General features: G+C 40.3%; 1 protein-coding gene across 16 annotated transcripts in view; it reads right to left on the minus strand.

Annotated features, from left to right (window-relative positions):
• Positions 1 to 16,663, minus strand: part of PRELID2 (PRELI domain containing 2) — a 631,123-nt gene that overhangs the window by 546,056 nt on the left and 68,404 nt on the right. For 14 of the 16 annotated variants that reach the window (XR_012512535.1, XR_012512530.1, XR_012512527.1 and 11 more), the window contains one exon: positions 14,156 to 14,225. The exons of the other annotated variants lie outside the window; for them this stretch is intronic. Coding sequence is in view for 2 of the 14 variants with exons in the window: in XM_039469218.2 (XP_039325152.1) it covers positions 14,166 to 14,225 (60 nt within the window). In the remaining 12 variants the exon portion in view is untranslated. The remainder of the gene's footprint in view (positions 1 to 14,155; positions 14,226 to 16,663) is intronic. 16 annotated transcript variants of the gene reach the window in all.

The following is a 16,663-nucleotide window of genomic DNA, read 5'->3' on the forward strand; positions in this document are numbered from 1 at the left end:
GAATGAATCCAAGCTGGAAAACATGCTTCAGGATATTATCCAGGAGAACTTCTCAAGACTAGCAAGGCAGTCCAAATTTCAAATTCAAGAAATACAGCAAGCTCCACAAAGATATTCCTCAAACAGAGCAACCCCAAGGCACATAATCATCAGATTCACCACGGTTGAAATGAAGGAAAAAATGCTAAGAGCAGCCAGAGAGAAAGGTCAGGTCACCCACAGAGGGAAGCCAATCAGACTCACAGTGGATCTCTCGGCAGAAACCCTACAAGCCAGAAGAAGAGAGTGGGGGCCAATATTCAACATCCTTAAAGAAAATAACTTTCAACCCAGAATCTCACATCCAGCCAAACTAAGCTTCGTACGTGAAGGAGAAATAAAATCCTTTACAGACAATTACTGAGAGATTTTGTCACCACCAGACCTGCCCTATAAGAGCTCCTGAAAGAAACACTAAGGACAGAAAGGAATAAGTACCAATCACTGCGAAAGTAAACCAGCTTGCAAAGACCAAAAATGCAATGAAGAAAATGAGTCAACTAATGGAAAAGAAAACCAGCCAGTAACAAAATGGCAGGATCAAATTCACACTTAACAATAGTAACATTGAATGTAAATGGCCTAAATGCCCCAAAAGACACAGACTAGCAAACTGGATAAAAAGTAAAAAACCATTGGTGTGCTGTATTCAGGAAACCCATCTCACATACAAAGACACATATAGACTCAAAACAAACGGATGGAAGAAGATTTACCAAGCAAATGGAGAACAAAAAAAGGAGGGATTGCAATCCTAATCTCTGATAAAATCAACTTCAAACCAACAAAGATTACGAGAGACAAAGAAAGGCATTACATAATGGTAAAAGGACCAATACAACAAGAAGAGCTAACTATTCTAAATATATACGAACTCAACACAGGAGCTCCCAGATACACAAAGCAAGTTCTTAACATAAAACTAGATTTAGACTCCGAAACATAATAGTGGGAGAATTCAACGCTCCACTGTCAATATTAGACAGATCAACAACACAGAAAATTAACAAGGATATCCAGGACTTGAATGCAGAGCTGGACCAAGTGGATCTAATAGACATATACAGAACGCTCCATCCCAAATCAACAGAATATACATTTTTCTCAGCATCACACTGCACTTACTCTAAAATTGACCACATCACTGGAAGCAAATAACTGATCAGCAAATGCAAAAGAACAAAAATCATAACAGTCTATCAGACTATAGCGCAATCAGACTAGAAGTCAGGATTAAGAAACACACTCAAACCTGCACAACCACTTGGAAACTGAACAACTTGGTTCTGAGTGTCCGCTGGATAAATAATGAAAGGAAGGCAGAAATAAAGATATTCTTTGAAACCAACCAGAATGACGACACAACTTACCAGAATCTCTGGGACACCTTTAAGCAGTGTCGAGAGGGAAATTTATAGCAATAAATGCTCATGTGAGAAACAAGGAAAGATCTAAAATTGACACCCTATCATCAAAATTGAAAGAGCTAGAGGCGGAAGATCAAAAAAACTCAAAAGCTAGCAGAAGACAAAAATAACTAAGATCAGAGCTGAACTGAAGGAGATAGAGACACAAAAAACCCTTCAAAAAATCAATAAATCCAGGAGCTGGTTTTTTGAAAAGATCAACAAAATAGACAGACCAGTAGCCAGATTAATTAAAAAGAAAACAGAGAAGAGTCAAATAAATGCAATAAAAAATGATAAAGGGGATATCACCACTGATATCAAATACAAAATAGAAATACAAAATTGCCATCAGAGATTACTAAAAACAGCTCTATGCACATAAACCAGTAAACCTGGAAGAAATGGATAAATTCACAGACACTTGTACTCTACCAAGACTAAACCAGGAGGAAGTTGAAACCCTGAATAGACCAATAACAAGGGCTGAAGTAGGGGTAGCAATCAATAGCCTACCAAACAAAAAAAGTCCAGGTCCAGACAGGTTCACAGCCAAATTCTACCAGACATACAAGAGGAGCTGGTTCCATTCTTTCTGAAGCAATTGTATTGTATCAAACAATACAAAAGGAGAGAATTCTCCCTAACTCATTTTATGAGACCAACGTCATCCTGATACCAAAACCAGGCAGAAACTCAAGTAAAAAAGAAAACTTTGGGCCAATATCCATGATGCATATCAACGCAAAAATCTTCAATAAAATACTGTTAAACAGATTGCAACAGTAAATCAAGAAGCTTATCCATCACTATCAAGTAGGCTTCATCTTGGGGATGCAAGGCTGGTTCAACATATGCAAATCCATAAATGTAATCCATCACATAAACGGAACCAAAGACAAAAACCACATGATTATCTCAATAGATACAGAGAGGGCCTTCGACAAAATTCAACAGCCCTTCATGCTAAAAACTCTCAATAAACTAGGTATTGATGGAACGTATCATAAAATGATAAAAGCTATATATGACAAACCTACAGCCAATATCATACTGAATGGGCAAAAGCTGGAAGAATTCCCTTTGAACTCAGGCACTAGACAAGGATGCCCTCTCTCACCACTCCTATTCAATAAAGTATTGGAAGTTCTAGCCAGAGCAATCAGGCAAGAACAAGAAATAAAGGGTATTCAGTCAGGAAAGGAGGAAGTCAAACTGTTTCTATTTGCAGATGACATGATTGTGTATCTAGAAGACCCCATCATCTCACCCCAAAATCTCCTCAAACTGATAAGCAACATCAGCAAAGTCACAGGATACAAAATCAATGTGTAGAAATCACAAGCATTTCTATATACCAATAACAGACAAACAGAAAGCCAAACCAAGAGCAAAATACCATTCACAATTGCTACAAAGAGGATAAAATACCTAGGAACACAACTAACAAAGGATGTAAAGGACCTCTTCAAGGACAGCTACAGACCACTGTTCAATAAAATAAGAGAGGACACAACAGATGGAAAAACATTTCAAGCTTATGGTTAGGAAGAATTAATATTGTGAAAATTGCCATACTGCCCAAAGTAATCTATAGATTCAATGCTATCCCCATCAAGCTACCAATGACCTTCTTCACAGAAGTAGAAAAAAACCACTTTAAACTTCATATGGAACCAAAAGAGAGCCTGCATAGCCAAGACAATCCTAAGCAAAAAACACAAAGCTGGAAGCATCACACTGCCGGACTTCAAACTATACTGCAAGGCTACAGTAATCAAAACAGCATGGTACTGGTACCAAAACAGAGACATAGACCAATGGAACAGAACAGAGGCCCCAGAAGAAACACCACATATCTACAACCATCTGATCTTTGACAAACCCAGCAAAAACAAGCAATGGGGAAAGGACTCCATGTTTAATAAATGGTGTTGGGAAAACTGGCGAGCAATGTGCAGAAAGCAGAAACTGGCCCCTAACTGTCACCTTACATTAAAATTAACTCCAGATGGATTAAAGATTTAAACATAAAACTTAACACCATCAAAACACTAGAAGAAAACATAGGCAAAACCATCCAAGACATAGGCAGAGGCAAGGACTTCATGACTAAAACACCAAAAGCAATGGCAATAAAAGCCAAGACAGACAAATGAGATCTAATTAAAATTCAGAGCTTCTGTACAGCAAAAGAAACCATCATTGGAGCGAATTGGTGACCAACAGAATGGGAAAAAATGTTTGCAATCTACCCATCTGACAAACGGCTAATAATCAGAATCTACAAAGAACTAAAACAGATATACAAGAAAACAACAACCCCATTCAAAAGTGGATGAAGGATATGAACAGACACTTTTCAAAAGAAGACACATATGAGGCCAACAAACATATGAAAAAATGCTCATTGTCACTGGTCATTAGAGAAACACAAATCAAAACCACATTGAGATACCATCTCACACCAGTTAGAATGGTGATCCTTAAAAAATCTGGAGACAACAGATGCTGGAGAGGATGCAGAAAAATAGGAACACTCTTACACAGTTGGTGGGAGTGTAAATTAGTGCAACCACTGTGGAAGACAGTGTGGCAATTCCTCAAGGATCTAGAAATAGAAATTCCATTTGATCCAGCAATCACATTATTGGGTATATACCCAAAGAACTATAAGTCGTTCTACTATAAAGACACATGCACATGTATGTTCATTGCAGCCCTGCGTACAATAGCAAAGACTTGGAACCAACCCAAATGTCCATCAATGATAGATTGGACAAAGAAAATGTGGTACATATACACCATGGAATACTATGCAGCCATAAAAAACGATAAGTTCATGTCCTTTGTAGGGACTTGGATGAATCTGGAAACCATCATTCTAAGCAAACTGACACAAAAACAGAAAGCCAAACACCGCACGTTCTCACTCATAGGTGGGTGTTGAACAATGAGAATACGTGGACTCAGGGAGAGGAGCATCACATACTGGGGGCAGTTGGGGTGGGGGGTTGGGGAGAGACAGTGAGGGGGTGGGGAGGGATAACATGGGGAGAAATGTCAGATACAGTATGCACCTAAAGTTAAATAAATAAATTTTTTTAAAAATGTTAGGTACAACATAGAATGCAGTCACATTCAATGTGAATTTAAATTATGCAAATTTAAAATGTGGTATGATATGAAAATATTAAATAATGTCTCCTTATGCATATTTCTGCAAATCTCACAAAACATCTTTTAAGAATTAAAAATTACAAAACTGGCAAATTGAGTAAATTATAAATAGCAACTACCCTACAGCCTCATCACAGTGCCACTTTATGTGCTAAACAAAATGCCTATATTTAATCTACTCCATTGTATATGTGCATTGGAACTTTGTGAGCAATTTAAGTGACCACTGTTGCTGGTATTTTAACTTCCTGTTATTATCATTTTAATACCTTTTTATGTCTTAATACAAAATCAGCCAAGTCTTCACAAAGTGTTGATGTTAGAGCTAATGCAAGAAAAACAAACTGTCAAACTATAAACTTTAGGGGTAAGTTATGATCAGACCCTATATTTTAAAGGCCAAACAATCACCACAACACTCCTTGATGTTAATTTAGGACACTAACTCAGTAGGCAACAATTTTCTTCAAGGACCAGACAGTAAATATTTTTGGCTTTGCAGCTGTAAGGTCACTGTTATAACTATTCAACTCTGCAGTTATAGCTCTGAACATAGTTAGGAGCATAGTTGTGTTCCAATAAAACTTTATTTATAAAAGCAGGCAGCAGGCTAAGTTTGGTTTATAGGCTGCAGTTTTTTGACCTCTATTTTATAGCTATAGAGCTAATTTCCCCTTTCTTTTAATGTAGCATTTTATGACTCACAAAAACAGTAGTACACCCACCTGAAACCACCCCCTCCATTTTCCATACAGTTATTTCTGAGAAATTAAAAAGTTCTATCAAAATAGGCACATTTCAAACTTTAAAAGCTTTGTAAAAATACTCAAGAAAACAGGAGAAAAGAAAAGGAATAAGCTGGCAGCATGGCTGCAACACTGAATTGTAGATTTATGTGGTAAGAGTGTGTACACGTGTGTGTGTGTGTGTGTGTGTGTGTGTGTGTGTGTGTGTGTATGTGTGTATCCCCTACTTTACAGTTACCCTCTGAGAAAACTGGTCATGAATTTGAGAGTCTGAATTATATAAATCCTTGAGGAAATTTCATTGCATTGAATGCATTAAATGCAACTGTCCTGTACTAAACTCCTGGTTATATTCAGACCTCAACCATTTCAGTTAAGAAAGAAGAAGAAGAAGTTGCTTTTCACGAACAATGCGATGTCCTGAGTTCATTCATGGCTTAGCCCTCAACCACAGGACAGGAAAAAAAAAAAAAAAAAAAAAAACCAGGCTGGGCAACATACAGAGACTTCATCTCTACAAAAAAGGAAAATATTAGCCAGGTGTGGTGGCGCATGCCTGTGATCCCAGCTTACTCAGGGGGTTGAGGTGAGAGGATTACTTGAGCCATGGAGGTTAAGGCTGTGGTGAGCCCTGACTGCACTACTGCACACCAGCCTAGGTGACAGAATGGTGAGACCCTGTCTCAAAACAAATCAAAACAAAACGAAATACAGAACATTGATAACAAGACAACAGGTAATGCTTTAAACTTGTTTAAGTTACTCATCTTCACTACCAACAATTTAAATCCAAATCGATTTAAAATACAACTTGATGTGAGTCTCCCCTCCCCTCTTTTCAACTGCATTGTTGCCAGGATGAAGCCTGGCAACGTTTAAGCAACAAAAAAAGGGGGCAAACAAGAAGCTGAGATGCAAAGATGAGGGAAAAGCCAAACAAAGAATATCACTCTTCCTACTTTTTTTTTCTTGTATTTGGGCTCTGGGGTACATGTCCATGTTCTGCATCCTGCAGGATTACATACATGCTGTGGTGGTTTGCTGTTTCCATCCCCCACCCCACCCCCGCACCCATTGCCTACATCAGGCATTTCTCCCCATGTTATTCCTCCCTGTCCTCCCCGCCGTCCAACCACCCCCAATGTCCCCTCACTCCCTTCCCCTCCTAGCCCTGTGAGTGTTGTTCCCTTCCCTGTGCCCAAGGGTTGTCATTGTTCATCACCTGCCTGAGTGAAAACATGCAATGTCTGGTTTTCTGTTCTTGTGTCAGTTTGCTGAGAATGATGGTTTATAGGTTCATCCATGTCTCCACAAAGGACATGAACTTATCGTTTTTTATTGCTGCGTAGTATTCCATGGTGTATATGTGCCACATTTTTTTTGTCCAGTCTATCATTGATAGGCATTTGGGTTGGTTCTAGGTCATTGCTATTGTAAACAGTGCCACAATGAATATACGTGTGTATGTATCTTTATGATAGAATAATTTATAATCCTTTGGGTATATATCCAGTCATGGGATTGCTGGGTCAAATGGAATTTCTATTTCTAGATTCTTAAGGAATTGCCACACTGTCTTCTACAATAGTTGAACTAATTTACACTACCATCAACAGTGTAAAAGTGTTCCTTTTTCTCCACATCCTCTCCAGCATCTGTTGTCTCCAGAGTTTTTAATGATCGCCATTCTAACTGGTGTGAGATGGTATCTCAATGTGGTTTTGATCTGCATTTCTCTAATGACCATTGATAATGAGCATTTTTTCATAGTTTGTTAGCCTTTTGAAAAGTGTCTGTTCATATCCTTCACCCATTTTTTAATGGGTTTGTTTGTTTTCCTATAAATCTGCTATAGTTCTTTGTAAATTCTGGATATCAGCCCTTTGTCTGATGGGTAGATTGTAAAAATTTTTTCCCATTCTATTAGTTGTCAGTCTACTGTAATGATTGTTTCTTTTGCTGTACAGAAGCTCTTAGGTTTAATTAGGTCCCATTTCTCTATTTTGACTTTTGTTGCCAATGCATTTAGTGTTTTAGTCATGAAGTCCTTGCCTGTGCCTATGTCTGAATGGTTTTGCCTAGGTTTTCTTCTAGGGTTTTTAGGGTGTTAGGTCTCATGTTTAAGTCTTTAATCCATCTGGAGTTAATTTTCGTATAAGGTGTAAGGAGGGGGTCTAGTTTCAGCTTCCTGCATATGGCTAGCCAGTTTTCCCAAAACCATTTATTAAACAGAGAATCCTTTCCCCATTGCTTGTTTTTGCCAGGTTTATCAAAAGATCACATGGTTGTAGATGTGTTGCGTTGCTTCCAAGGCCTCTGTTCTGTTCCATTGGTCTATATCTCTGTTTTGGTACCAGTAACATGCTGTTTTGATTACTGTAGCCTTGTAGTATAGTTTGAAGTCAGATAGCGTGATGCCTCCAGCTTTGTTCTTTTTGCTTAGGATTGTCTTGGCTATGCAGGCTCTCTTTTGGTTGCATATGAAGTTTAAGGTGGTTTTTTCCAGTTCTGTGAAGAAGGTCACTGGTAGCTTGATGGAGATAGCATTGTATCTATAAATTACTTTTAGCCGGGCGCGGTGGCTCAAGCCTGTAATCCCAGCACTTTGGGAGGCCGAGGTGGGTGGATCACGAGGTCAAGAGATCGAGACCATCCTGGTCAACATGGTGAAACCCCGTCTCTACTAAAAATACAAAAAATTAGCTGGGCATGGTGGTGCGTGCCTGTAATCCCAGCTACTCAGGAGGCTGAGGCAGGAGAATTGCCTGAACCCAGGAGGCGGAGGTTGCGGTGAGCCGAGATCGCGCCATTGCACTCCAGCCTGGGGAACAAGAGCAAAACTCCGTATCAAAAAAAAAAAAAAAAAAAAAAAAAAAAAAAAAAAAATTACTTTGAGCAGTATGGCCATTTTCACAATATTGATTCTTCCTAACCATGAGCATGAAATGTTTTTCCATCTGTTTGTGTCCTCTCTTATTTCCTTAATCAGTGGTTTGTAGTTCCTTGAAGAGACCTTTTACCTCCTTTGTTTGTTGTATTCCTAGGTATTTTAGTCTCTTTGTAGCAATTGTAAATGGGAGTTAGCTCATCATTTGGCTGTTTGTCTGTTATTGGTGTATAGGAATGCTTATGACTTCTGCACATTGATTTTGTATCCTGAGACTTTGCCAAAGTTGCTTATCAGCTTAAGGAGGTTTGGGGCTGAGATGATGGGGTCTCTAAATATACGATCATGTCATCTGCAAATAGGGACAGTTTGACTCCTTCCTTTCCTAATTCAATCCCCTTTATTTCTTTTTCTTGCCTAACTGATCTGGCTAGAACTTCCCATACTATATTGAATAGGAGTGGTGAGAGAGGGCATCCTTGTCTAGTGTCAGTTTTTAAAGGGAATGCTTCTACTTTTTGCCCATTCAGTATGATATTGGCTGTGGGTTTGTCGATTGTTTTGAGATACGTTCCATCGACCTAGTTTATTGAGAGCTTTTAGCATGAAGGGCTGTTGAATTTTGTCAAAGGTCTTCTCTGCATCTATTGAGATAAACATGTGGTTTTTGTCTTTGGTTCTGTTTATGTGGTAAATTATGTTTATAGATTTGCGTATGTTGAACCAGCTTTGCATCCCTGGTATGAAGCCTACTTGATCATGGTGGATAAGCTTTTTAATGTGCTATTGGATTCGGTTTGCCAGTATTTTATTGAAGATTTTTGCATCAATGTTCATCATGGATATTGGCCTGTAGTTTTCTTTTTTAGTTGTGTCTCTGCCAGATTTTGGTATCAGAATGATGTTTGTCTCATAGAAAGAGTTAGGCAGGATACTCTCTTTTTGTATTGTTTGGAATAGTTTCAATGGGAATGGTACCAGCTCCTCTTTGTATGTCTGGTAGAATTCAGCTGTGAACCCATCTGGACCTGGACGTTTTTTGGTGGGTAGGCTATTAATTGCTGCCTCAACTTCAGCCCTTGTTATTGGTCTATTTAGGGTTTCAACTTCTTCTTGGCTTAGTCTTGGGAGTGTGTAAGTGTCCAGGAATTTATCCATTCCTTCCAGATTTACTGGTTTATGTGCATAGAGTTGTTTGTAGTAATCTCTGATGGTAGTTTGTATTTCCGAGGAATTGGTTTTGATCTCCCCCTTTATCATTTTTTATTGCATCTATTTGAGTCTTCTCTTTTTTATTAGTCTAGCTAGCGGTCCGTCTATTTTGTTGATCTTTTCAAAAAACCAGCTCCTGGATTTATTGATTTTTTGAAGGGTTTTTTGTGTCTCTATCTCCATCAGTTCTGCTCTGATCTTAGTTATTTCTTGTCTTCTGCTAGCTTTTTAGTTTTTTTTATCTTGCTCCTCTAGTTTTTTCAATTTTGATGACAGGGTGTCAATTGTATATCCTTCCTTGTTTCTCCTGTGGGCATTTATCGCTATAAATTTCCCTCTAGACACTGCTTTAATTGTGTCCCATAGGATCTGGTACATTATGTCTTCATTCTCGTTGGTTTCAAAGAATATTTTTATTTCTGCCTTCATTTCATTGTTTATCCATTAGTCATTCAGGAGCAAGTTGTTCAGTTTCCATGTGATTGTGCGGTATTGAGTGCTTTTCTTAATCCTGAGTTCTAATTTGATTGTGCTGTGGTCTGAGAGACTATTTTTTGTGATTTCCGTTCTTTTGCACTTACTGAGGAGTGATTTTACTTCCAATTATGTGGTCAATTTTGGAGTAAGTGCAATGTGGTGCTGAGAAGAATATGTATTCTGTGGATTTGGGGTGGAATGTCCTGTAAATGTCTATTAGGTCCACTTGGTCCAAATCTGTGTTCAAGTCCTGGATATCCTTGTTGACTTTCTGTCTCATTGATCTGTCCAATAGTGTCAGTGTAGTGTTAAAGTCTCCCTCTGTTATTGTGCGGGAGTCTAAGTCTCTTTGTAGGTCTTTAAGAACTTGCTTTATGTATCTGCGTGCTCCTGCATTGGGTGCATAAGTATTTCGGATGGTTAGCTCTTCCTGTTGCATTGATCCTTTTACCATTATATAATGCCCTTCTTTGTCTCTTTTGATCTTTGTTGGTTTTAAAGTCCATTTTATCAGAGACTAAGATTGCTACCCCTGCTTTCCCCACACCGCCCCCCCACCCCCGCTCCATTTGCTTGGTAGATCTTCTTCCATCCCTTTGAGTCTATGTGAGTCTTTGCATGTGAGATAGGTTTCCTGAATACAGCACACCAATGGGTCTTGACTTTTTATCCAGTTTGCCAGTTTGTGTCTTTTGATTTGGGTGTTTAGGCCATTTACATTCAATGATAATGTTGTTATGGTTGAATTTGATCCTGCCATTTTGTTACTGGCTGGTTATTTTGCCCGTTAATTGACATGGCTCCTTGATTCCACTGTTATTCCTTACCATTTGGTACATTTTTGCAGTGGCTGGTACTGGTTGTTCCTTTTCCTCTTTAGGACTTCCTTCAGTAGCTCCTGTAAGTCAGGTCTTGTAGCAATGAAATCTCTCAGCAATTGCTTGTCCATAAAGGACTTTTTTTCTCCTTCACTTATGAAGCTTAGTTTGGCCGGATATGAAATTCTGGGTTGAAAGTTCTTTTCTTTAAGGGTGTTGAAAATTGGCACCCACTCCCTTCTAGCTTGCAGGGTTTCTGCTGAGAGATCTGCTCTGAGTGTGATGGTCTTTCCTTTGACTCAACCTTTCTCTCTGGCTGCCCTTAGGATTTCTTCCTTCACTTCAACCCTGGTGAATCTGACAACTATGTGCCTTGGGGTTGCTCTTCTTGAGGAATATCTTTGTAGTGTTCTCTGTATTTCCTGGATTTGAATGTTGGCCTGCCTTGTTAGGTTGGGAAAGTTCTCTTGGATAATATCTTGAAGAGCGTTTTCCAACTTGGATTCATTCTCCTCGTCACATTCAGGTACGCCGATCAAGCATAGATTAGGTCTTTTCACATAATCCCATAGTTCCTGGAGGCTTTGTTCTTTTCACCCTTTTTTCTCTAATCTTGCCTTCTCATTTTATTTCATTGATTTGATCTTCTACCTCTGATATCCTTTCTTCTGCTTGATCGATTCGGCTGTTGAAACTTGTGTATGCCTCACAAAGTTCTCGTGCTGTGTTTTTCAGCTCCATCAAGTCGTTTATGTTCCTCTCTAAGCTGGTTATTCTAGTTAGGATTTCATCTAACCTTTTTTCAAGGCTCTTAGTTTCTTTGCATTGGGTTAGAACATTGTCTTTTAATTCACAGAAGTTTGTTATTGCCCACCTTTGGAAGCCTTCTTCTGTCAATTTGTCAGATTCATTCTCTGTCTTTTTTTGTTCCCTTGATGGTGTGCTGTTGTGATCCCCGGGAGGAGAAGAAGTGTTCTGTTCTTTGGTGGTTTCAACCTTATTGCACTGGTTTTTTCCCATCTTCATGGATTTATCTCCCTTTAATCTTTGAAGTTGGTGATTTCAGGAGGAGTCTCTGAGGGTACTTTTTTTTGATTGAGGTTGGAGCTGTATCTTTTTTGGCCTGTAGAGGGCTTTGCTGGGCTCTCTCAGGTTCAGTCAGGTTGTTGGGTAGGTGGTCCTTCCCTGGACTTTCTTTGCAGGTGAGATTGGCCCCACCTTCCCAATATTATCTCTCCCAAAGTGGGATGGTCTGTCCCACTGGCATTAGTCCAAATTCCCACCCAGGTCCCTGTGACAACTTACCAAGCCCAGCGGTAGCCGCTGCTTAGATTTGTATTGACTACCCACAGCGCCTCACCATCTGGCAGGGCCCCTCATGGACCATGGGTTGCAGGAGGGATGAGGGAAGCACAGGATCCAAAACAGAGCTCCCAGGGGATTAAGCCTCCAGATCCTCCAAGCCGGCTGCACGTTTCACCCTGCCTTGATTTGCCCCCCTGGGTGGCTGTCACCCTGCAGCCCCTTCCCTAGGCCCAATTCCAGTGCCCTATCAGTCCCACAAAAAAGAACCTGGCACCTTGTTTGGAACCATGAAGTCCTCCAGCCCTCTGTGTCTCATTCACTGTGAGCTGCATTCCGGCGCTGGCTTCTCTTGGCCATCTTGGCACCCTCTCTCACTCTTCCTATTAATCAAAAGTTGACCAAATACATAACAATGTCTAACTCCTAGCTTAACAGCTTTCTCAGTGCCCTGGCATTTCATCTGTCTCCACCCAGAGATGTGAACTCATTTAAAAATGCCATTTTCAAAGTGTGGTCCCAGGACCAGGATCACCATCACATGGAAATCTGTTAGAAACACAAATGCTCAGGCCTCATCTCAGACCTACTGAATCACAACTTGGGGAGTGGAGACAACCAATCCTCCAGAAGACTCTAATGCTCAAGAAAGTTTCAAAACCACTAATTTGAAGTTTGAAGACCAACAGGTGTTCACTTTTCCCATAGAAATGGAGGCCCCTCATTCCTTCATTTACCTTGGAGCTGACTCAAGATCCCACCTCCCAGAGTAAGATGGGATCTGTGCCTCAGTATGCAAGTACAGAGGTTGCTTAGTGAGCCTCACAAATATGCTAGCAGAGAAAAACAGGGAGATGTGGCCAAGTCATTGGATGTAGGAGTAATCCATATTTAGATTCAATTCCAACATTTTATGAGCACCTGCTATGTGCATGCCTATGCTAAATAAAATTATATCTTGTTTAGATTTCCAATAACAAAGGAATTAATATGTATTAAGTATACAGGGGCTTAGTATTATAGCAAATAAACAGAAAGACTTCATAATTCTCCAACTGATGTTCATTCACACATCTGGACAGCATGCTGGGTATGCTAACGCACTTGTATATGAATGCTCCTTTTGCTTCTTTTTGACTAACTGCTCTCAAAGTTTATTGTATATCACAATTAGAATACTAGGTTGCTTAAACAAGACCACGTGTCTCAACTTTTAAACCAACATAAGAAAATTTGAGTTAATTCTACATTACCCAAGGCAAAGTTTATTTTATTCAAAGGTTTCAACTCTCAGGTGTATAGGTTCTGTAAGATGTACATCTATCATACTCATTTATTTGTGGCTTTGATTCTCCCTTAAATAACTCTGTCCTGCCATTTCCACTATAAAAACAATTCTTCCTGATTTAGACCATATAAATTTAGGGGTGGGGGTAGGAAGTTGAGTAGTTCTGCAATGCCCCACTATCTGTTAACCCTACACCATTTGCCCTAAACTAGATGTGGCACATGAATACTGTCTTCCTTCCATCCTGTGCCCATGGGCAGACACTGTTAATCAGTCAAGGCACTCTTACCAGAGCCTCAGCATTACTCTCAAGACCTCAGAATTCCTCTCAATCGCATTTCAGGCAGCTACTCAGAATCACTGGAAATATATATGACTAATAAGAGATATTTGTTTCACTAGCCAATCAACATGCCCCTTCCTTGTTTCCTTTACTGCTCCAGTTACATCTTTAAAGCCCTCCTTTGATTATTTTCAGAACAAAAACATTAAGCTTCAGTTAATCTGAGCTGCAGTCTTTGCAAATCTATGACACTTTGAGGCTCCTAATCATGGTGGATTGTGCAACAGTTTTAACAATTTGAATAGAGTTGTAACCCAGCATGTAATACAAAACTGCTCTGAAAATCAAAGAACCAAGTAAATAAAAGTACTAAAGAGATAAAACACCTGTGAAATAGTATTCTGTGCATATAACTGGGAAGTGTGCAGCCTCCAGGGAGGCTGCTGTAGAATACCAGGTTGATAAGCATGAAAACAAGGCTTGCGTAAATAATTCTGACTTTGCTTTTGGTACTCACTGATGATTCTTTATTCTGCTAAGGGGGCACCACACTGTTCCTTTAGCAGCATCTCCATGATTCTAATTCCCTATAGAAAGAAGAGAAAAAATTAAAATGCCCTATTTCACAGACAAGTACTTTTACATTTATCACAACCTTTTCCCTTCAAAGAATCCAGGTCATGGCCATATATTCATTTCAAAAAGGTAGGCTCACAGTCATACCTGACATTTTAATACTATTTTACTCAGCAATTTCACATACATTATCTCCGCATGAGCTCAGAACTACTCAGGGACGTAGGCAGAACAGAACTTAGGATCTCCATTCAAACATAAGAAAATAGCCCAAGAGTAGTTAAATCACTTCTTGAAAGTGGCCCTGCCAGAGCTGGAATGATAATGGCAATAGTTAATATCCACTGAACATTTACAGATGTGCTAGATTCACTGCTGGGGTTTTACACAAATTACCTGGGGGTAGTGAGTGCTGTGGTGTGCCACTGAGATCCCTCCCAGGACTAAAGCACTCCCCTTTCCACCAAGACTGTATGTAGGCTGCTTCTGGCACACAGCCACCCTCAGCCAAAGGGAGCTGCCTTACCTGAAGTCTTGTCCCTCCAGGGGCAGCCCACATCCAGTGACTGGTAAGTACAGGGGTATAAAGACCTGGCCTTCTTCCCTTAATTTGAGACAACTCTGAGAAGCATCCAACCCTCAAAGTTCTCCAAGGGATCAGCTAAGACCTTTGTGGCAAGTGCATCACAGTTCAAAAATCTCTTTCTATACCCCATGACATGAGTTGTTCCTGAGTGCACTCTCCAATACCCGCTGCAGGCAAATCTCAAACTGTATCTGTGTCCTAAGAGCTGACTTTGGACACCTTAATGCACATAAAACCTCCAAATGAGTACTATCCTTACCCCCATTTTACTGATGAGGAAACATAAACTTAGAGAGGTTTAAATAATTTGCCCAAAGTTATACAACTATTAAGTAATAAAGCCAGGAAAAGAGCACAGGCACCCTCTTCCTTTTCAAAGGCACCCATGAACCTTCTTGCAATGTTCATTCTGCTACTGTTCATACCCACCTGTCCACCCAGCATCTTGTCCAGGAAAATTCCACCTTAGAGGAAAGAAAAAAGCAGAAATTCCTTTCCTCCTTAAAGAACAAGTTCTACAGACGAGAGGATAAACCTTCAAATGGGAAGACAGAGTTATGATGTAATTATAAACTGGGGTATCCAGGACATCAAAGTTGGATCCAAGGGAAAGGAAGCTGCTATTTTCAGATACCTGAGCCTGAGAATTGTGGCAGATAATAATAATAAGGGGAACTTAAAATACAGGTCCCCAGGCCCCTCCCAGGAAGATTCTGACTTAATGGGACTCAAGCAAGCACCAGAACTCTATGCCCTTAACAGGCACCCATATGACTCTCTTATGATCAGGCAGGGCTGGGAATGCCAAGTGGACTTGCAGGAGAAAGGCAGGGACTTCTGACTTGGGGTCTAAGCCAAGGGATGGGGATGGAGGGTAATCAAAGACATCACTAAAGAAGACAATAAAATATATTTAACATCAAAGTAGATGAAACTAAAGTTAGTATTTCCTTCAGATTCTGCCTGGCCATCACCACAAATACTACCATTATCTTGGAAGGAAGAAGTATTACTGGATCTTGAGAGAGTGCTGAGTAATAAGGAATGTTTTTGCTAAATCAAAGCAGCAAACCATAGGGCCAGGAGCACCACTGACAGAGGTAGGAGACCTGAGTTCTTATCACAGCTCCACCAATCATTCTGCTGGGTGCCTTAGGCTGATCACTTTTACCAAGGAGTAACAGACCACAGAGGTCAGGGCACTGAGAGGCAGATGGGATTAGTGCTTTCTATACCCAGCTTCACACTGACATTACTAGGGGAAGTCACAAAAGAAAACAGACTTCCAAGAGTCTACCCAAGAGTGTGTTTGACTCAGTCACAAATTTAAAGCTCAGGCCCAAGTCTGTACATGTATAACATACCTCATGTTGATAAGGAAAGGCGGCAGGAAAATACCGGGTAGAAAAGGGCAGTCCCTGGTGAGGGCCACACCCTCATGCCTGGATCTGTGACCCAAAGTGAAAACATGCATTCCTGTTTTCCCACATGAATGCTGCTTTTTCCAAAACCACCCTGGCCCACTCTATTCCCCATCCCGTACCCATAAAAACCCCAGGCCCCACCAATAGAGTAGCAGTGACAGAGGAGAGAAGAGAAGAAGCATCTGGACATTGGAGAGAAGCAGCTTGACTTCAGAGGGATGACTTGATGGCAGGATCTCAGAGAAGAATTCAGCCAGGGACAGCCAAACTCCAGGAGAAGACCACCTTTCCACTCTATCCCCTGTCCAGCTCCCCACCTCACTGAGAGCCACTTTCACTGCTCAATAAAATCCTCCACATTCACTATCCTTCAATTCTTTCACACAACCTGATTCTTCCTGGATGCCAGACAAGGACCTGGGTGCACGTACAAGAGGCT

Source organism: Saimiri boliviensis, chromosome 1, assembly GCF_048565385.1.
Source record: "Saimiri boliviensis isolate mSaiBol1 chromosome 1, mSaiBol1.pri, whole genome shotgun sequence".
NCBI lineage: Eukaryota > Metazoa > Chordata > Mammalia > Primates > Cebidae > Saimiri > Saimiri boliviensis.